The 22205-nt window shown below is 46.2% G+C and overlaps 1 protein-coding gene across 3 annotated transcripts in view; it reads right to left on the bottom strand.

Moving 5' to 3' along the window:
* The window catches only part of KLHL13 (kelch like family member 13), a 71357-nt gene that overhangs the window by 5383 nt on the left and 43769 nt on the right, over positions 1-22205 (bottom strand). For all 3 annotated transcript variants that reach the window (XM_015416260.1, XM_015416261.1, XM_015416259.1), the window contains 4 exons: positions 13657-13798; positions 10467-10599; positions 10061-10257; positions 5330-6125 (listed from right to left, as the gene is read on the bottom strand). In XM_015416260.1, the coding sequence (XP_015271746.1) occupies positions 5330-6125; positions 10061-10257; positions 10467-10599; positions 13657-13798 (1268 nt within the window). The remainder of the gene's footprint in view (positions 1-5329; positions 6126-10060; positions 10258-10466; positions 10600-13656; positions 13799-22205) is intronic.

Below are 22205 nucleotides of genomic sequence, written 5' to 3'. Positions count from 1 at the left end.
AGCACCTGTCTAAATCACAGAACTATGTTACCATCAACCACACAAAGTTAATGGTTGCCCTGTCTGCCAAGGACATTTCTCTGCCTGCTTTGATCACCTCGTCTGCCATCATTTCCATTCCACCGTGACTGCTCGCAAAGCATGATCCCCGGTCCTGCTTGCCAAACTGATATTGACGGAGGTACAGGAAGCACGGCATGAATCTCACATGTGCACTGGTCCAAGTTTGCGTTAAGGCGAAAAAGGGCCCTAAAGTTCAAATCCTGCTAGCAAAGTTTCAAGGGAATGTGGGCTACCACAGCCTGGGCTTCTGGCAGTTTATAAGGAGAATGCTGCCTATTCTCCTAAGGAACAAGTGACCACACTTGCAGCCTCCAACTGTACAATAACTTGCATGCGAGCAGCGGCCACCCTCAGCCAAGCAGTACATCCAAGCAGAGCCTTTGTACTTCACATCACCTCTGCAGAAGGCGGCGAGAGTTCACACACTGGGCAGCTTGGTGGAAATCATCAAGTGACGACCCTTCCAGTGATGAGCACGCCAAGTGTGAGTCAGCCCAGACAAGGCCACAAGGTCTCTCTCCCCCCAGCATAAAACAGCCTCAGCAGTCAAAGCAGACGAAGAGGGAACCTCCGGGGCCAAACCCCAGCAAAGTGACCAAACATTCCCTCACAACCCATTCGCTTGACAGGGGAACAAAGGCCAAGGGAAAGGACCCAGGACTCACTGAACACCCCAGGGAAGTTTTCGTGCCCTTCTCCCACGGAAGTCTTCATTTCAGTAGAAAACGTAGTTTCTTTTTTAAGAAAAGACAGCCAAAGCAATGGAAGTTCTCTAACTACAAGGAAGCGTAAGACAGATTCTCCACTCTTAACTGTTTACAATTCCACCACTTAAAATAAAGGGCTCTTCCACGCCTCCTTCCTGGCTCCCACCTTCAACAGAGATCAATTCCTGGGGCACACTGAGAAGCTAAGCGTGTCCTTCCAGTTTTAACACACAAACCATCCCACTGCCCTCCCTCTGCCAGAGGTGCAAATGGCTGTTTTCAGAAGGAGATGCAAGTGGCTCATTTTATACCTGCATTAGCATGGCTTGGGCCCTTCCACACACAAAAGGCATTGCAGGATTCTCTCCCTATATGCCTTACCTCTGGGGCCACTGCCAGAGGGGGGATATACTTCATCCGCCCTGCTCTGCTACAGATAGGTCACCCTGCCAGTACCCTCCCAGGGCTGGCTCCTCCCCTCCACCCTGTGTGGTGTACTGGTTAAGAGCACGGACTCTAACCTGGGAGAACCGGGTTTGAGTCCCCCCTCCTCCACATGCAGCTGCTGATGTGACCTTGGGTCAGTCATAAGTTCTCTCAGAGCTGTTCTCTCAAGGGCAGTTTTTGAAAGAGCTCTCTCAGCCCCACCTACTTTACAGGGTTCCTGTTGTGGGGAGGGGAAGGGAAAGGAGACTGTAGGCTGCTTTAAGACTCCTGAGGGTAGCGAAGGGCGGGGTATAAATCCAATATAAAAGCAATCTCTTCTTCTTTCACCCTACCAGGAAGTGTCCAGGGAGCCCTGTCTTGGCTGCAGCTGCCTCCTGCACTGCTCGCCGCCCCAGGCAAAGCTTGATGACATGACAGGCTCTACCCGGCTGCGACAATCAATTATTTCACCCAGAGTCCACAGCCCCTGCCCGTTTTGGGCCCATCCTGGTCAAGCCCGCACAGCTGCTGGCTGCATACAGCTTGCCTCGGCCGAGGTTATTTATGTCTGTAAGCCCGGGGTGGATCCTGTTGCCACATAATACTCTATCAGGCCTTCAGTGGCTGCATTCACCTGAGCTTTATTCGGGTTATGCCATCAGTCCACTTTCTGGATAACCAAGGAACACTTTTGCAAAGCCATGGAACTCTGTAGGCCCATCTTCCTTGAGGCCAGCGAAAAAGCTTCAGAGCCTTATTTGCAATCCATTGCCTACAGCCAGTCTGTGCGATACACCTCTCCCATCCCAGAACAGGATGGAACCCTTGAAGGATTTTCTGTAAGCATTCCTAGAGCTACAGACTTTCCCCAGAGAACTGAAAGAACCAGCTGATGAGTCCAAACGGATCGAGAACTATTCTCACTTGCTATCCATTACATTTTTATGGCACCCCTCTTCTAGAGATTCTTCCCTCAGTTACCCCAGTGAGACAGGCCAGGCTGAGAGAGAGCGGCCCGAGATCAGCCAGTGAGCTTCATGGCTGAGTGAGGATTTGAAACAGGGTTTCCTGATCTTTGTCAGACACTCTAGCTGCTTCACTGTACTGGGCTCTATGATCCCTCTAAGATACCAGCGCAGCAGGAAGCATAACCAAACACCCCTTGTGAGCACCTATGGGCCTCTGCAGAAACCTCTAGCATATTAAAGATTGACAACCAGTCCTGGAGAGAGCAAATCTTTCACGCAGGCTTGGGAAGAAGGCTGGTCCTTCAAAACTTGAAATAAAGAGCATTGCACCAGCAAAGAGGAACCAGACTGAGGGCCAAGCCTGATGCATGCTCTCCCAGAGCTACCCAGATGTCAACAGCCACACCATCCAGAGCTCGTGCACCTGCACATCCAGCAGCATTATGTTTCCTATCACCTACCAACAGCACCCTTTGGAAGTTGACATAGGTCAATCAGGCTTATCTTTTCAGTAAGAAAATGAATGGGCAGTAAAAATGGCAACCCGGAGTGACTAGCCAACGAACACTCCCAAGCTCCCCTTAGGTTCCCCCTCCTTAAGCAAAGAGGGCAGAAAGATGGTGAAGCCAAAGCAGAGTGAACATATCACTACATTTTCTCTTGGTTGGAACAGGCTGCTAATGCAACGCACCATTAATTCATCATGACCACTAATTATTGCATACCTCCTGTTATCCTGATCAAGCACCCTGAGAGATGTGGAAGTGACGATGGGTCTGACCTTGTAAAGAGAGCAGCTGCTCTGTCTTGTGTTCTCTCGATGTGTTTTTTTAATCTTTTAAGCTCACCTTGCAATACAAGATTTCCCTCCCCACCAAGTGTGTGCTCATGCACAGATCACCCAGCTGCTTCATGCTCTTGTGTGTACAAACATTTACTCCACAACATATTAGTCAGTCTTTAAGGAGCCAGAAGACTCTTGCTTTCAGCTCATATACTCTGCAGGCTGGAGGAGTGAATGCTGACACTGACACTCTGTGTCCCCCCCCCTCCCTTTAAGGAAAAAACTGCATAGATATTGTCATCAGGTGACATATCCACCTTGCGCATTGAGCTGTGCGCACACGGGAGAAGAGGGATGCGGGCTTGCTCCTCAGCCATGGAAAAGGGCAAATCAATGGCCTTATGAGCTTGGGCATTCACTTCTGCAACAGGCGAGTGCAGCCATGTCTCAGTAAGCCTGGGGCTTCTCAGAGAAGAGCTCCACATGTGCACCTTGCTGCTCCCCATTATGCAGGGCCAGGTACTTCAGCATAAGAGAAATGACTTTCTAATGCCACCTGAGCTGACCAAGGCAGTGAGATGGAGCCCAACCACTAGGCTCAAGAGGAGATACCAGAGGAGAGTGTCTCAGAAGCCATGCCTGCCCCCCACATTTGAGACATGGCTCCACACAAGTGAAAATCTTAAGAGGACTGCATGAATGCTTTGCAGCTTAGAAGACTCATGTGAAGCTGTTCTACGATAGAATACAATAGAAGAATACCCTCAAGTCAACACTGATCAACAGCCCGTTAGCATTCACTAATGGAAGACCAGGAAAGCAAATTTCAGGCAGGTTTCTGTAATTGCCCCTAGCGAGGTGAGGACAGACTCACAAGTATGGCTTGCTAAGTGCGTCTCTCCTTTTTGCAGTGAAAAAGGGATATCCGGTCCACTCATCTCCTAGCACCAAATGAAATGAAGATTCACAGACTCCCCCGTTCTCCTAACCCTTTCTGTAATGGTAGTAACAGCAGACTACATTAATTCTTTATCCTTTTGCTGCAAATATTTATGAAGGTTGCAATGAAAGTGAAAAATGGCTCACAGTGCAATTAATGAAAAGGAAATGCGAATATTTCAGACTCAAGATCAAAAGCGCAGACAGCCAGATACTGATTTTCATACAAATGGATCTCGCTGCTTATGCAAATCAATTCAACTTGTGAAACAGCCCAGAAAACATCCAAGATTTAAAACAAGAACAGGAAGATGCTGAACTTTTCAAGCCAAAATAAATTACATGAGGTCACCATTCCCCAGGACTGGATGCTCATATGCTATCCTATAGACATCGTCAATATGTGTGCGTTTGGCACTGAAGAGGTAGAGGCAAAGCAAGTAGCATCAAGAATCAGAGAGCCCACAATATGAGCATGAAGAGACTCTGCAGAAAGCGCAGAATTAGCAGGCAGAGCCTCATAGCCTCTCACTTTGCATTTTACTCCAGCAAAAGCACTCAGTTTGGTCACTCTGGGATGAGGCCATTCGAGTCTCCACTGTCCAATTCTTCAGGTGCTGGGCAAAAAACGTGTCAAAAGGAAACTAGGTTAGGTATGTCTGCCTGTAAAAGAACACTAATTTGAGCCAGTGTGGTGTAGTGGTTAAGAGCGGTGGACTCCAATCTGAAGAACCGGGTTTGATTCCCCACTCCTTTTCCACATGAAGCCTGCTGGGTGACCTTGGGTCAGTCACAATCCTCTCGAAACTCTCTCAGCCCCACCTACCTCACAAGGTGACTATTGTGCGGAGAGGAAGGGAAGGAGATTGTAAGCAGCTTTAAGACTCCTTAGCATACAAACATGAACACACATGAAGTTGCCTTATAATGAATCAGACCCTCAGTCCATCAAGGTCACTGGCCGCAGCTCTTCAGGGTCTCAGGCAGAGGTCTTTCGCATCACCTACTGCCTGGTCCTTTTAATTGGAGGTGCTGGGGATTGAACCTGGGACCTTCTGCATGCCAGGCAGATGCTCTACCACTGAGCCACAGCCCTTTGGTAGAGAAAAGCAGGGTATAAAAACTAACTCTTCTTGCCCTGACCTGGATAGCCCAAGCAAGCCTGATCTCGTCGGATCTCAGAAGCAAAGCAGGGTCGACTCTGGCAAGTACTTGGATGAGAGACCTCCTTGAGATACCAGAGGTGGGAGGTGGGGGCAGGCTTTATTCAGCCCCCCCCCAATATCCTCCGAGCCCCTAGTAGGAGTCAATCACCAGAGGTTGCCATGACTTCCAGGTGCCGCGCGCATGCGCACACATATTTTAAAAAACCCTTAACTTTTCTTCTTGTACTACTTATTTGTTATCAGACAAGGTAGGAGTTTTCAGCCCCAGGCACTCACCTAACTCGCCGGCCGCATTCCGGCCACCGACTGCATACAGATGTCCTTTGAGGGCACTTAGGTGGAAGAAGGTTCGCTTTTCATTTAAAGAAGCCACTTGCATCCACTTATTATAGCGAGGATCAAACCTAAACACAGTGTCAACCGCCGTCTTGCCTTTTGTGTCATAATTGCTCTGACCGCCAACAACATAAAGGAAGTTCCCAATCACAGCAATGCCATGCTGGTACCGGGGTGCATCCATGGGCGCCAGAGACCGCCACTCGTGCGCTTTCTCATCATACATTCGCAGCTCCTTGCTGACCACCAGCTGCTGCCGTAGCACTCCGCCCAGCGTGACCAGGTGGGTGCTGTCCGAGCGGATGGCCGTCCTTTCCGACTGCATAACGGGCTGCATGTAGGGCATCATTTGGTAGTTGCTGGCTTCCAGGAGCAAGTTCACACATGTGTTGTCAGTCCTCATGAAATCCACCGTCTGAACGTAGTTGATAAGATCCTGCGGGGTCATCAGAGGGAACCGGATGTTCTTCATGAGCTTTGCTGCATATTCCATCCGCGTCTCCTCGGACCGCAGCCAGCGACAGGCAGCCTTGAAGAGTTCCAGCTCAGTGCAGTGCTTAAGGCTATTGCTCGAAAGGACAAAGGCAAGGCGCTCAAAGGGGAGTTTCACAAACTCGCCAGTACTTAACAACGCAGGAAAGTTCTTGAGGATGTAATTGTTCACGTATTTATCCACTTCGGTGAGGTTGTACGTATTGGCAATCCGCCCCACTTCAACACAGTTTTCCAAGGAAACCTGTTGGAGGGGAAGAAAACAGGAATCAAACCATTTGAATTTCTAGCTCCGTGTTCTTTCAGGCACATTCAAGGTAACCCAAGGAATGCATGCAATGGCTTGGGGAATTCCCTCAGATTGAATTTCTGCATCAGACTGTGAATTTTCCTAATTCCCAACTGACAGAGTTTTTGTGCAAAAGGCTAACAAAAATGGCTTCTAACTTAATGAAATACTCAAAATAGCACACCCTTAAGAGTTTAGAACTAATGACACGGCTTCCCATTCCAGCCAACTGAAGCCCTCGATTTCCAAACAGTTTGCTTAAAGTTAAGCCCCATAAATCTCAATGTCCACTGGACTTCCATCAGAGGGACGGCAAAAGCAGATAAGCAGCCTTCCATTATGCCTGGATCTGGACCTGGCTGACAGCCCTCCCCCTGATGAACGTTTGAGTTTAATGTCATTTGTGCCACTCCGTTTTCTGCTCTTGTGATCCACTTACGGAGCCAATTCTGGCTGGACAGTGGCACAAAAAGTAATCAAAATAAAGTTTCCACAGGATTTCTTTCCTACAAACAGTTTAGGACTTGATTCTCCGGTATTCCAACCGGGCATATGATGAAAGCATCAGAACAAGCTCTCAGGCAGCCCTATGTGACTACTATCAAATCATCTGGCTACATTTTGTAGCAGGATATAAACCTGCCTTTGACTGCTGGGTTGCTATTTTTTAAAATCTGAAAATTAGGTTTTAAGATAGTAACAAGAAAATCAGATCCACAGCAGGAAGCCTTAACAAGAACTCCTAATAAGACATTTGAACACTGGACAAATTACAGTTTAAGATTACTATGTCAGAAACGGCCGAATTTCATTTGCAGAATTTAATGAAGATGCAGAGGGAGGCTTTGGACAACCCCACTTGGTCTCAGTGGCTTCCTTGAACATAACCAAGAGAATAAGAGAGACCAACTACACAGGGATGTTTTGAGGATAAATGAATTAAAAAAGCAACACCTTGCCTGAAAAACAAACAACCAAACCGTCATTTTTTCTAACGTGGGCCAAAGGATCAATACCAATATTGGATCAGTATTCGGTTCCTCAGGTGATTTTACCTATACAGCAGATGGCTCCAGACTGTTGCTTGACCTAACCGCAAAGTGCTGCCAATGCAGTGATTCAAAGCACTTAAACAGCAGGAGTCCATCCCTCCAAGTTGTATGGAGGACCACCTGTATTCACTTAAGAGGACCAAATCACTATGCAAAACCCCACCCCAACCCTCAAAGGGGTCCCATGTTCCATCAACCCACCTCTGTGCCTCCTGGTACATTCTGCTCATGTGTACCACCACAGACCTCTGCTCTGCCAGCTCTCTTTTCATTCCACAACGAGCTCTTCCCCCTACAGGCCTCTCTGCACCTCACCCTTCAGCTGCCCCCATTCCTTCTCTTTATCACCACAGGCAATTCCATCTCAATCCACCCTCCCATGTCCCCTCATGCATCTCTTCCCCCCGCGTCCATTCACTTCTGTACCCCCACCACACCTTTTCTTCCTCGTGAACACTTATCAGCAATGAATCTCCAACGCTAAGGCTTGTTACTCCACCAACAACCCTTTTTCCTTCAGACTTTCTGGCTTCATTTCTGTCCACTCACATACCCAAACCTTTCCTTCTCTGTTCCTGCCTGGCAACAGCACTCAAGGTTTTCACTCTCCCAGCAAGTCCCACAAGGAGGGAGCCGTGAACCTGGAAAGGCCGTTCAGCATGGCTGACTAGCTGTAACATGCTGGGGAAAGTGGCACACACTTGCCCTCATCTGGATAGCCCAGGCAAGCCCAATCCCGTCAGATCTCAGAAGCTAAGCAGGGTTGACTCTGACAAGTGACTTGGATGGGAGACCTTGAAATACCAGAGGCCGGAGCAGGCTTTATTCAGCCACCTCTCTGAATATCCTGCAGGCCCCCAGTAGGGGTCAGTCATCAGAGGTCCCCACGACTTCAAGGTGCACATACAGTCACCAGAGGTCTCCATGACTTCCAGGTACACACACAGAAACACAAAAGTACAAAAGTGGCACAAACTCCATTATGTGGAGGGATTGTTGGGGGCTGCCTGTGTTCCTATAAGGAGGTAGTGATGAGCTGCCCATGATGGGGATTGTTCAAAAAGCTACATATAGGCAGGAAGGAGACTGCATCCATCCTAGTGGCTTCATGTTGCACTGGCTCTTCTTTTTAAAAAACCCAAAAAAACAAGTTGGAGAACTTTAATATCTTTTTCTTGAGAAGTGGCCAGAATTTCTTTTGTTTGCATAGCTTAGTAGCAGAGGAAGGCAGCAGGAGTGTCAGATACAGCTATTGCAGTTAAAAGAAAATGCCTGAGATAGGAGTAGCTGATGACAGCAGACCCAAATAACCTAGCAGAAGCCAGAAAATTGTGAGAAATAAATTGGAGTGGCAGTAACAGAAATGAAAAAGGAGAGGATTTAGGAGATGCCAGCAGTTAATGGGTTTGCAAGCGTAACCGACACACAGATAATCCTATATCCTCATTGCTAAAGCCAGGGATAAAGTATGTGGATCTCTCCTTGCCTCTTGGCTGTCCTCTGGCCCCCAGTGTCCAGACATCCAGAATTTCAACATTGTTTTCCTTATCTGAGATTCCAGACCAGTTCCAGATTTGCAGTTCTGCTCACTCTGTAAGGTACTGTCTGACCTCTAACAGGAAATTGGGAGGGACTTAAAAACAAAGGCTCCAGGATTACGCAGCTCAAACAGAAAATGGAGACTTTCACACAGAACCTTCAGCATGCAAAATGCTTCACAATCTGCTTTTTCTTACCCTGCCTTGAGACAGCCTCAGATTATTCCCCCCTCCCCTGGATCTTAATGCGGGTCTTAAAATCCATATCAATGACATTGTAATGGTTGCATGCAAGCCAATGTCATGTCAGTATCTCCTTTAGCCCTAGCCCAGGTTTGAGAGCAAAGCACGCACAAGCAATGTGCAAAATGGCATGGACATCTCTGGCCTTTTAAGCACAACACAGTTAAAAGGTAATGAGGATTCTAAGCCCTTCTGCACTGACCAAAACACACAAATAAATCAGAGATAATGGCCCTTATATAACCATGAGATGCTCTTGCCCAAACCAGAGTGCAAACAAAACCTATGCAGAATCTCTGAATGCAAAAGAGCCCAGTTGTTACATAAAGACCCTTGAAACTCCTGTGACAGCAAAAGGCAAACAGTTCTCAGTCAGGACCTTCAGAACTTTCTCACGTTTCAGAAGCCTTGCAATGTGCCTTGAACACCAAACTTGCATGGAAACACACACCAAACAAAATCTGACCATGTACCGTTGTCCGCACATTCCAGACATAGGGAAACTTCACACTTTATATGTTTGGAAAAGCCAAGTTCACCACCATGCACACATACTACAGTGAATATTTAACATATTCACAAGCATATCCACTTGATACACTGGTGTTATATATGCGACTTACATTTTTAGGTGGACATTTAACAAAGGCTAAGTATACTCCTGATTATGAGTTGTATAAAGAAGCCATCATTGTTTCCTCTAAAGGCATTAAAAGGAAATAAATATGTGCCTTAGTAATGCAGCTTTCCTTGGGCTTTATTGGGGGGGGGGGAGACATCCCAGGAGGTATCAAGATTAACAACTTATTTGCAGAAGCTGTTGTGTAGGCAAGACTGAATGGAAGTCCACCTACAAGCATCTGACCAGCAAGATCACTCATAGCTTAGCCATAAGCCAAACTAGTCTTGCCCCCATCTCTACTACAGCTGTCACAATCATGACACAATCACCCCTGCTCCAGTTTGAAGACAGTGAAGCTTCCTGCAGGCTCGGGAATTCACTGCACTTTAAAACCCAAAGAAAGGAAAACTGAGCAGTAACTCAAAAGGGTCTTACCCCAGATATAAGAAACACTTTACAGAAGTCCAAAACTGGTAAGATTTGTAAAAAGCTGGCAGCTTCTAAAGTGTCCTGAAGGTTGTCCATGTTGAGAGAAAGTTTTGCAGTATAAATAAAATCTATGATCTTCTTTAAACCTATTTTGTTCACACCATGGAGCTTAATGCACATTAAGTCTTGTTCTTTCATCCCACCTGAGAAGAAAAATTCAGAGAAAATGCAGTTAAGGCTTGAAAGCACTTCCTGGGTTTTTTTATTTTGGTTTTTTTAAAAAAACACTCTTGACCTAGGAACAAGGCTGCTTTATATATGAACTTGAAAACAATGGAGACTGCTGGATGACATGCTTTGAAGACACTTTCGCGGACCAGGCCTTTTAACACTCGAGTACCATTAACTGTACCTGTGAACATGGCTTTGAAGTAATCACTAGCCGATGCCATCATTGCCCTATGAACAGGAAACACTTCATCTCCATCGCCTGGCACAAGCGTCACATCGCACAGCAGACCTTCTATTCGAAGCTGGTCGAAACCCTACAAGAGGAGAGACTCTGTAAATGGGTTTGGCCATGCTGTCGCAGGATCAGGATCAAGGAACTGAAAAATTGGGGTGGTTCTGAGGTTTTTAAGCAGCCCCATATTTTTTTTTTAACTACAGCAATATGAAAGCGGGCCCCTGCTTCTTACTCCCCTATTGTCAACCCGTGTTGAATTTAACTACTGAAACAGTCGTTCTGAAGCCTTTCAACTAAGGAGATTGTAAAGGAGCAGCTTTGCTGTCTGAATATTCTGAACAGCTGACTTACTCTGAGGAAGACAGACTTTTCTCCTCACACAGAGACAGATATGTCCAAGGAGGCCTTTGGTTTGGTCACAAGACTCACCCCAAGTCATGTTAGGCATGGACTGAATCCATTTTCCACTGGCTGCACGTTCAGTATGAATCAAGGTTGATGAAAAGGCCCGGAAAGATTTTGGAATTTACTGAGCAGTTGTCCCCCCACTAAACCACCATACTCACTACGGACTGGAACGAAAAAAAACCAGGAAAAGACACCCTGACAAGATTTTGACAAACTTTATGGAACTGCCCCTTCTGTGACCTTGCCCCACAACTCAGTCCTAGAACTCTCACTAAGAATAATTCACTCAGGCAACATAAAACAGTACAATTTGAATTCACAATCTAGAAAAGGGGCCAGATGCCAGCTCCTTATCAGCTATTTATTTCTGCAACCAATAGTCAAAACTCAAAAAGGTACAGTTTAGTTACCCACAGGACTATCTTAAATTTAGTTGCCTCATTCTAAGTCAGTGGACTTAAGAGAGATGTAACTCTGTTTTGGATTGTGCTGAGAGTGTTATACACAGAAATATAAATGGAAAACTTAAAATACAAGAGATCAAGGATTATTGAACTCCCAGATAATTTTCTGCTGAAAGGCTGTGGTCACACGGAGCATTAGCCACGCTACAGAGACGGACGATAGGCAGATTTTCCGGGCGTGATCACACCGCAACATCTGGGAAGTGTAGAGCTCTTGTGGCTAACCCGAGGCTTCCCGCCGAAGATGCGGCGTAAAAAACTAGTACCTCCGAGGTACTAGTTTCCGGAAACCGTGGGGCAAGGGCGGGCGTCTGATCGCGTTTCCGGTGGTAGTTCGTGGCATCCAGCGCCTGCCCATGTCCCATTGCAAAAAGGTTTTTTCCCCCAAGTCTCCACGGGATACGCACACACACCCAACGGCGCATGCGCACACTTCGGTTAAAAAAACCCACAACCCTGTTTGTCATGGCAGCGGCGCTTAGCCATTGCTGCTGTGATCGTGCCGCACCGCAAGATTGTCGTGTGATCGGCACCTCCCCCCGAACCACGGGACGTCGGCAGGACATGTGATCCGGCGGCCGCGCGTTAGTTTGCTCCGGGGCAAACAGCCACGCTCCCCCCCCGCATTTTCCGGCCCATGCGACCGGGACCATAAATCTACAAACCATTTAAATCTTTTTTTAAAGAGAAAACTGCCTTAGAAGCTATAGAGAACATAAAAATTCAGAAATAACAATTCAGATATAAAAGAACTAAATATATCAATGAGGAAGAAAGGAGTTTACTAAAACAATGTGAGCTGCGTAGAGCTCAGGTTCACAAAGCAAGGAAGGCTTCACAAATAGCGGTGATGGTTAAGAAACAGCAAGGACTGGAAAGAAAGAGACGACAGAAAAATGGAAACCCACACTAATGACCTGAGAGGACACTAAAACCTCTTCTGAACTGTATTTTAATATTAATTAAATGTTTCATAACACAAGATTCTGAAACACTGTATTAGCTTTCCTCTAGTACTTTCAGGGATATTCTTTGTTGTTCAAGTGACATGACATAGCTTCTCATGCAGGCTACTTCCCCCCACAATTACAGCAAAACTTATTGCATGTGATGATGATACCCTACTAAAAAGACTGATGTTATCAATAAGAGTTAATACACAGTTTCCAGTTTTACTGGCAATCTTGAACGCTGTGATCTGTCAGGCTGGAGGCAAGGACCGTAGTTTTTCTTCCCTCGCAGAGAGTTCAAAACAGAAACAGAGATCATTGCTTGTGCTGTGTACACTAATCCCACTGTTGCCTCTGGCGAACAGGTATCGCAGGTTTTTGTACTGTGCAAGCATAATACTGATTACAGAGAAATGGTTTGTAAGTCCAGGCAATAAGAGCTTTCCTTTGTTACTACAACAGTGGTTAATAGTTTCGGCTTTTTAACCCTGCTAACAAGAGAGGGAGAACGGAAGGAAGAGGCCTGGGTTCAGCCCTAGGTCAGTGCGTATGTACCCTAAAAGGTTCTTTTCAAAGTTTTTTTGTTTAAATACTGGCTGGGAGACACATATCACTCATGGAGGTTCATGGCCATCTCTGTAACATTCCATTTCCACCAGTGTGCCAGCAGAGTGTATGAAGTTTCCAGAAAATAAAACAGAATGACTGTGTGGGCAAGGTGAGTGGACAATGAGAGAATAATGCAACCCAGCCAGGGTATGGAGCCTTGCCTTGCTCCACAGCCATTGCAAATGCAAGTCACAGATCAACATACTGCACAGTAGCAGCAGCAGATGGTTGCTATAACCATGCTCGCAGGATGGGTCTGGACTCCAGCACAGAATGCAGATAATGAAACTGAATTGCCCATCGAAACGTGCTCCAAGCCCAGGGAACAAAAGATAGGAACAGCAAAATATCAACACTGAAGAGAAAGCTTTGCTTGGCCAATTCCCTCGAAGGCATTCAGAAGAGTCTTGGGCAAATGTCTCTTTGCTTGTATAATGTCAAACACACACTGTGCGCTCCTTCAATTACAGGGAAAGGCCAGATTTCTTGGCACTGTTTCCAATATGATCTGAATGTTTAATTGGCAAAGAACCAACAACAACAACAAAATCCCTAAACTTCAGACGAGAAAATGGATAACCTTGAAAGGCTGAAGTCAAGATGGCCTGACATCCAATGGCACTATCAAATACAAAGAGTTAAAAGTCCCCTGGAGACATCTCAGAAAACCCCCTCCAAAATAAATGGAACTTTATGTTCACTTACCTGTAGTACCACTGAACTATGAGTATTGCTGGTGAAAAATCTCGTGGTCCCTGCCTTGGAAGACTGCAGATGGGCAGACACACCCATATCGCTGCTCCCAAGAGATACTTTCATGTGAGGGTCCTCCTCTTCAACCAGGGATCTAAAAATGCAAAAGCAACAGAAGACAGCCTTAAGCTTATATCTAACTTCTCCTACATGGGAATGGCAGTCACACAGAAATGTTTATTTTGTGGTCCAGCCAGATACTTGTTGAAGACTCTAAACCAGGGGAGTGGATCAGCTTCCTATCAGACTACCAAGCAATGTTTAACTGTGAAGCAGCAGTTTGGGGGTTTGATTTCAAGCTCTGCTGGGAGATGCTAGCCACTGAAGCTAGTAAGCATTGCTAAACCAAGTCCAACGTTCAACATCAGAGTAAACTTAAAAAGCACTCATTATGGAGCATATTTTGTGTGTCTGTGCAAAATACACCAAACAAACTCCGTCTCCAAACTAATACTGTTGTGCCAGTGTAGTGTGAGGATAAAGTGAGGGAGGGGGAAACCATGCAAGCTGCCCTGAGCTCCATGGAGGAAAAGTGGAATAAAATTGTGACAGTTTTGCCATAATTTCTTTATTGGCAAATATATTCTCCCACCAAGATTTCACCTTCCAAAGCATTTGCCTGCAGTTGGACAGAAAACCGTGGTGAGTTCCACAGGGAGTACACTCCTTGCCTTAAGCTACCTGACAAGTGACAGCTCCTCCAATGGAAAGCAGGCAGCTAGTGTGACCTTGTGTATGGCATCCTGAGTGTGCTTTATGATATTCATGCTCTTGTGTGGAAGCTATCTATTCTACTCACAATACTTCACATGTCAAACATGCTACTGCCAGTCTCAGCGACAAAAATCTTGATTGCAACATGCAAGTAAAACACATTGGCCTCAAATCAGTTTCAAAAATTACTTTAACAGAGTAACTGTCCCTTCCCCCACCCCAGCTAAAATGCACTCAAGTGAATGTTAAACTCCAAATTAGATTATACTTCCTTTATTTAAAATAATTTGCAGTCCTCCCACCAACAACTTTTGTGCAATTCCGATTTACAGACTAAGGCAGAAACATCTTTTAAAGAATTCTTGTGAATACACATTTGGGGCTGAGATGGTTCTTGCCTCCGGATAGGTAGACTGCATCCATTTAAAGCAATTTCTGAAACTGGAGAATTTTTTCTGTGATTAGTCAACCCCACATGGAGTTTGAATGGGGACCTGCCAATGCCATACGAAATATTTCAACAAATTGGACTAAACAGTGAACATGGGGTTAAGATGTGGGTGTGAATTACATGGAACACACAGCATAGAAATGCAAAAATATTCTCAATAATGTGACCACCAAGTCACAGGTATGTGGGAACATTTAAACAGTTGGGTGGCTCTTAGCATGCAACACTGTAAATTTGCAATTAGCCTGTTAGACATAACCTGGAGAAAATATCTCATGCCACATCTTAACTACGTAAAGTATTTGCAGAGTCCTAAAATCCAAGGATTTACTTCCCTTACTGTATTCTGTGCCAGAAAATAAAATTATTATTAAAGCTTGATTTTTAGGAAAGAAAAAGAGATAAAACAGCTGCTTTTAAAAAGTTGTGTATATTAGAAAATGTTTTCAAGTTTAAAAACAGCCCCCAGAGGCTCACCAAGATCAAAGGTCACCCTGTGTTGTTCCTAATACCAGCAGCAAGTAAAGGGAGTCAGACAGAAAACAGTATGCCTACTTCTAAGCTCACATATACAATATTGGAGCAGAGGGAGAAGATAAGGGAACAAAGCATCCTTTCTTGTGCCAAACTTAAAATGGTTGCAGCAAAACAGTATTACGTGTACCCTTTTACAGGACCACATCCTTTGGGGAAAAGATTAAGGCATTCCGCAATGACTTGACTATGAAGATAAAGTACATGTCTCAATTGTAGTTGAAGCAACTGGGGAAGCCAGATACAAAAAGGATACAAGGCTGTCTTAAGAAAAAGGCACACACCTTCCAGAACTACCACTATGTAGGAGAAGGGATCCAAGTCTAGCTCTATTCCTATGGTGTTTCAGTATATTCTTTTTGTGGCTTTAAAAGAGGGCTAGACAAATATCAATGCATATTAACCTATGGCTCAACGAACGCACAATGTTCAGGGGAATGCTTCCAGGGAAACTTTGGCTTGAGGGCTTGAGGGCTTTCCAGAGGCATCTGGTTTGCCACTGGATACTACACTAAACAGATCTTTGGTCTGATCCAGTAGGGTTCTTTGGCTTCTCAGAGCAAAATAATCAGCAGTAGAAAAGTTTCATTCGTGGAACAAGTACAGATTTTTTTAAAAATTCACTGCTAAAAGGTTGCTACAAATGCTTAATACCCAGGGCCGGCTCGAGGTTGGCCTGCGCTCTAGGCGAGCGCAGATTCCTAACTCCCGGCGGGGCCTGGAGACGCGCTCCGGCGGGGCCTGGAGATGCGGGCGGTGGGGGGGGGGTCTGGGCATCCCCAGAAGAAGGCATGGGGGAGCAGGGAAAAGGGCCACTCCTGCCCCCCGCCCCGGCCGGCCTCCCTCCACGGGCTGCTGCGGCTGCCACCGCTGCGCAGGGCTCCTGAGGTGCCATGCGGTGTGCGTGTGTGTGTGGGGGGTCTGGGCATCCCTGGGCCTCCTCCCCCGCCGCCGCCGGGCAGGAGAAGCCAAGGCAGAAGAAGAAGGCGAGCAATTGAGAGAGAGCGCTGGACTGGGAACGGGCCTGCACCCTGGAAAAGGAAGGCGAGCGGGACGCGAGAGGAGACTCATGCCTCAGCGGGGGCCCCACAGAGAAGTGCTCCTGTACGATGTGGATGCAAAACAGCGGCCATGGAGGGATCCGGATGCCTGATAATGATGAGGCCGCCCCGGCCGGCCTCCCTCCCCCGGCTGCGGGAGGCACACCTTGGGGGCTTCTGGAGGGGGCGGGGCCAGAGGCCAGAGCAACCAGCTGCGCCTCCTCCCCTCCCCTCTCTCCCCTTCCCCGCTGAGGGCTTGGGGTGCCTGGCGGCGGCAGTAGCAAGAAGGAAGAAAGCGCCACGCCCGGAAAAAAGGCCTGTCCCTCCCCCCAGCCAGGCAGGAGAGACCGAGAAGGGCGGCGGGGGCGGGAGGAAAGTGCCGTGCCCTGCCCACACCGCTGCCCGCCGCATCCTCCTGCAGCCGGGCGGCAGAGGTCCTCCAAGCCCCGCTCCTCCCGGCGCCCCTGCCTCTCCTCCCGCGCCCTTGCCCCTGGCTCGTGCTCTAGGCAAAGGTCTAGTTCGCCTAGCGGGCGAGCCGGCCCTGTTAATACCATATCTCCAAATGAAGATACCTTCATTGCTTGACCCGTTCAATCCTGATACAGGGACAATGATCTCCGTTGCCGCCTGGACCATCAGCAACTCTCAAATGAATGACAGATCCCCCCCCAAAAAAACAACCCCACAAGGGTCATAACGTTTATTTGCATAGGGGATGCTTTCTCCTTAGCTAGCTAATTAGTTTCTCTGGCTGCAAACCTAACCCTTTTCACACACATCCGGAAGGTCCATCTGATTCAGGCACACAGTTACAAAAGCCATTTTATTTGTATTCATTAACGCTGGCATGGCAAGCACTACAATTAATTAGAAAACAATGATTGTAAATATATTGACTGGTATTTCCTCGTAAGCATACTATATAACTACCAGGAGTTCTAGAAAAGAAGAAAATTAATTCATTTTCTAATTAATTTCATTGCTCCGATCAGTAGAGGTCATTAAATAAAAAGGTGAGGCAAATGCATTTTAATCAGCATAAATGTCAGTAAAAGGTTAGGACTTCCACAAAAGAACTACAATTGTGGAAGCCATCTTCAACAGGTGTAGAATCAGATCTCAATCTGTATGAACTCAATCTGCACTGAACTGAGAAAGGCATTCATACAAAGTCAGTGGCTTTTGGATCCAAAGCCCATCAGAGCCGTACCCAACAGGGGTCTGGTTTTACCTTCTTTGATAGCAGACCCCTCCATACCAGGTCAAACTGTTTTCTGAAACTCCCCTCTGGTTGAAAAGCATGCTGAGAAACTGATGTTCAAAGTCACAACCCCACACCAACCTTTATATGTCTGTGCTGCTAGTCCTTTCTTACCTAAAAAGGCCATCACACTGTTTTAGCATGGAAAACAGTAAATGGCCCCCAGCTTCTTAAAATACAGAGATCCCAATAAAGTGGTTAGTCATGGAAGTCCCATCTTTGTATAGCCCTGACTTTTTCCATCTTGTTCCTATGAAAAGCCTGACCACTGATACACCTCTTCCACTTTTACAATAAGCAGCAGCAGCAGCAGCAGCACAGTTCACGGCAACAGTATGCAATAAGGAGAACAAGAGCGCTCGATTAGCATCATTCAGCTTCTAGATGCGTTGCCCACAACTTGCTTTTCAGCCTGGAACAGGATAGGCCATAGAGCCTTGCTTACAAAGTGAATTACGTGGCTGGCCTAACCATATGGCTAAACTCCACAACAGTTGGGGGGGGGGGGGTGGAATTGCTAAGCCCCTGCCATGGTTAGGGTTTGTGAGGGAGGCGCCACTGCCTGCACTATTTGAGGAAGCGGTGTAGAGGCAATTTAGCAATCTGCTGGGGAGAGCTGACACCCCTTGTATCCGAAAGACTCAATTGAGGCTTGACGGAAATATGAGGCCGGCTGAGAAAAGGGCACACCTGTGGGACTTTGCACGGGTAAAAGCCCAGTTTAAACCAGACACAATGAGCGCAAGCAGCTATGCGGCAAAGAACTCACAGCTGCTTGGCAAGTGTAGGCAGCCTGGTTTAAACCAGACACTGAGTGCAAAATCCCACAGGTGAGCACTTTTCTCAGCCAGCATCACATTTCTATCAAGCCTCAGAGAGCCTTCTGATCTCTGCTGGCTACCTGGGGGCAGAGAGATACAATTCCAAAGGGGATGCAGGAAAGAAATGACAGACATTAAAAAAGGAAAATAAGCAGCATTTGACTCAGATGCTGTTGTCTTGATAAGTCCAGGGAAAATCATCTGAATCCACTTAAAGCAGCAAAAACAACAACAAAAACCGTTGTCTGGTCTCAAGTAATTTAATATCAAAATAAAAACATGAACATCTGCAGCTGTGACCATTCTAGCGCTGTTTGTTCCAACATTTTTTTAAATGGTTCAACATAAAAATATTGAAAAAGAGGGTTAAATTTTACTGTTCTTCAAGACTGCTGAGATAAGAGTTTCTCTCTTGGGCAAAATCAAATGAATTCTCAAATTTAAGCTAGGTGAAGTACTCTTACTACAAGTTGTATAAATTTGCTCAATGCATGTTTATGCATACGGAAATGCATTTCTAAAACTGTTTTTTAAAAAGAAAGTAATTGGCAGTGACAATGCCATAGTCCAGGACTTTTTATCCCAATGCATTAAATGAAATAAAAGTAACCCAACCAGCCAGGTACTTCACATTTTATGCCATAATAGCAATTTGTGATTGCAGAGCTTCAGCTACCAAAACAGAACAGATGAACACACACACACACACACACACACACCATTTATAATGCTATCCAAAGCCTAACCCTCTTGCAATCAAGGCAGAAATGAGCAAGAACATAAAGCTCCTGCAACCTTCCCCCACAAAAGTAACCTTAACAAGGTGACAAATTTTATCCACATCTTTCAATATACACAGAGAACATCTATTCCTTTTATACTAAGCCAAGAGAAGCTAATTTCTAATAAATTTCTATTGAATGGCATCACAACAGCTACACGGTAAAAGTTCTAGCTGTCAAATTCCAAAGAAATCTGAACTCCAGAGAACAAGAGCAATTAGAGAGGCAAGTAATCTTAATGCAGAATGCAAATTCCACATTCAGAAACCACCCTGAGCACACTAATGGAAAAGGTGGGATATAAGTCTCACATGTGGAGCACTTGTTACACTGTTGACTCACTTAAGTCAACGAGAGACATCTGCTCTGTGACCACCCCATCAAAGCACCACACTCTTGGTTCAGATAGACTGACTGGAGACAGACACAACTGTCTAGGACAGTGGTTTTCAACCTTCCCAATGCCGCGACCCTTTAATACAGTTCCTCATGTTGTGGTGACCCCCAACCACAAAATTATTTTCGTTGCTACTTCATAACTGTAATTCTGCTACTGTTATGAACAGTAATGTAAATATCTGATATGCAGGATGTATTTTCATTGTTACAAATTGAACATAATTAAAGCATAGTGAGCCCTATCCTAAGACCATCGAAAATTTGTGTTTTCCGATGGTCTTAGGCGACCCCTGTGAAAGGGTCGTTCGACCCCCAAAGGGGTCGCGACCCACAGGTTGAGAACCGCTGGTCTAGGAGGACTGTTGGACTTCTACATTTGGTCCCTTCCAGGTAGCCATGAATAGTGCAACTCATACATCCCTCCGAGGTTGGACTTGCAAATCCCTACTTGCTTGGCCCAGGGGACCAGTCCAATAAGCATTGCTTCCGGGTGAACAAACAATTCAGTTTTAGAAGAAGTTGGATCAGTGGTCTCCCTTTCTTTCTGCATCACAAAAACCTAGGCAGGCACCCATACAGGTAGGCAGGCCCATCATTTTGATAGGGCTATTCACTTATTTTGCAAAGCCGCACATCCAGGCTGGCACTTCCGACCCACTCTAAAGAGGCACACAGGAGTTCTACGCCTGCAACACAAGCGCAGCATCAAGATTTGTGACACAGCAGCTGGCACACCATAAACATGGGGTTGCTGGTGCAGCAAATCTGAGGGCTGGACAGCAAGTTGCTTAATTAGGACAAAAAGTCTAATCTAATGTCTAGCTTCACATTGCATCGCTGAGGTAGGCAGAGTCACGCCAGGGAACAGGCAGCTCCCCCAGTCTGACTGCAGAGTATGTTTGCCCTTTCCAAGAGCTTTACAATGGGAATGGATTGGGAAGACGAGAGGAGACATTATGCAATTCGACTGATGACCAATTATGGCACTTTAAACTATGACTATCATGTAGATATTTTTTTTAAAAAATCTTTTAATATAAATCTACAGAAGTCCGGGCTTCTTTGGAGTGCATCGAAAAGAACGAAGGGAGGCCAACAAGATTACGGGGGAAAGCTCGTATCAGCATTTCCTGAGAAAGTGGCTTAATTGGGCATTTGCTGTTCTTCTCTCACTGGAAAAAAGGAGGATGACTCACAGACCCAGCCAGGAAATACTGCTGGTGCTAAACCCTAGAGCAATTACAGCACAGTGCTTGCCTGCAGAGCTAACCGATCAGAACTCTGTTCTTTTAACCTTGTCACAAGCCAAGCGAGGACAGCTATTTGGCTAAGCCAGCACACCTCATCCTTATCGCCTCCTGGGGTCAGAACCCCTCTGCCTCCATGATGCTCACACAACGGCCGAAGACGGAGAGGGCCAATGGGGCTCAGCGGCAGCAGCAACACTGTTGCCAAGGAAAAGCAACTCAACTGAGGACTGTTTGGAGGAAGGGGAGCCATACACACACATTCACTGACAACACAGATCTGTAAATCCAGACAGCCGAGCAGGAGAGGAGTTTGTGTGGCACACCACCGTGCAGGACACCTTCAGCAACACACTTGCTTACGTGACAAGAAGCGGGTACTATTTTCTATTACATTTGTGCAAAGACAAACCAAAGAAGAAAGGTGTGATTTGACAACAAGCACATGCCAAGAGTTCGAAGGGTCTACAAAGGGGAGACAGCCAATTTTCCTTTAAATGCAAAAAACACGCAGACTCTTGCAGAAACAAAACCAGATTCACATGGGACAAAGTCAGGTGGTTGTGTGTGCAGACAAATTAATAAGGACAGAAAAGCTGCTGTGCTGAATGAGACTCGTAGCTCATCTAATTCAGCATCCCACTTCACACAGTGGTCAACAAGATGTTCCCCGGAAGGCCCTAACTCAGGGCCTAGAGCCCAAAGTCTCCCCTGTTGTCCTATAGCATTGGGTTTTCACACTGCCCCTAACAGATTGAGATTTCATCAGTATAGCTAATAGCCACTGATCAATCCGTCTTCTATGAATTTGTCCAATTCTCTTTTACAGCCAGTGAAACTAGTGACCATCGCTACATCCTGTGACAATGAATTCCAGTGATTTACTACTCCTTGACTGAAGAATCTGTTCCTTTTGTAAGTCCTGAACATACTGCCCATCAGCTTCATTGGTTGCCCAGAAGTTCTAGTATCATGGAAGAGGGGAAAGCTCTTTCTCCACCCCATGCATACTTAAACACACACACCCGTTTGTCTTTTCTCTAAACACAAAAAGTGAAACCTGTGGAGTCCACTTGTAGGAAAGGTGCTCCAATACTAGCAAGGAACTGAAAAATTGACACTTTCAAGCATTCTAGATAGAATACTACAGGAGAAGAGTTGAAGCAAAGAGCCTCAGTTTCCACAGGCCTCTAGCATGGTAAGGTTCTCTCATGAGACCAGCTCAAGAGCTCACCTAGCATCCACAAGGTGT

This window comes from Gekko japonicus, unplaced genomic scaffold, assembly GCF_001447785.1.
Source record: "Gekko japonicus isolate JY-2015 unplaced genomic scaffold, Gekko_japonicus_V1.1 scaffold603, whole genome shotgun sequence".
NCBI classification, from domain to species: domain Eukaryota; kingdom Metazoa; phylum Chordata; class Lepidosauria; order Squamata; family Gekkonidae; genus Gekko; species Gekko japonicus.
The sequence above is the reverse complement of the archived record's forward strand: the minus strand, read 5'-3'. Positions and strand labels throughout refer to the sequence as shown.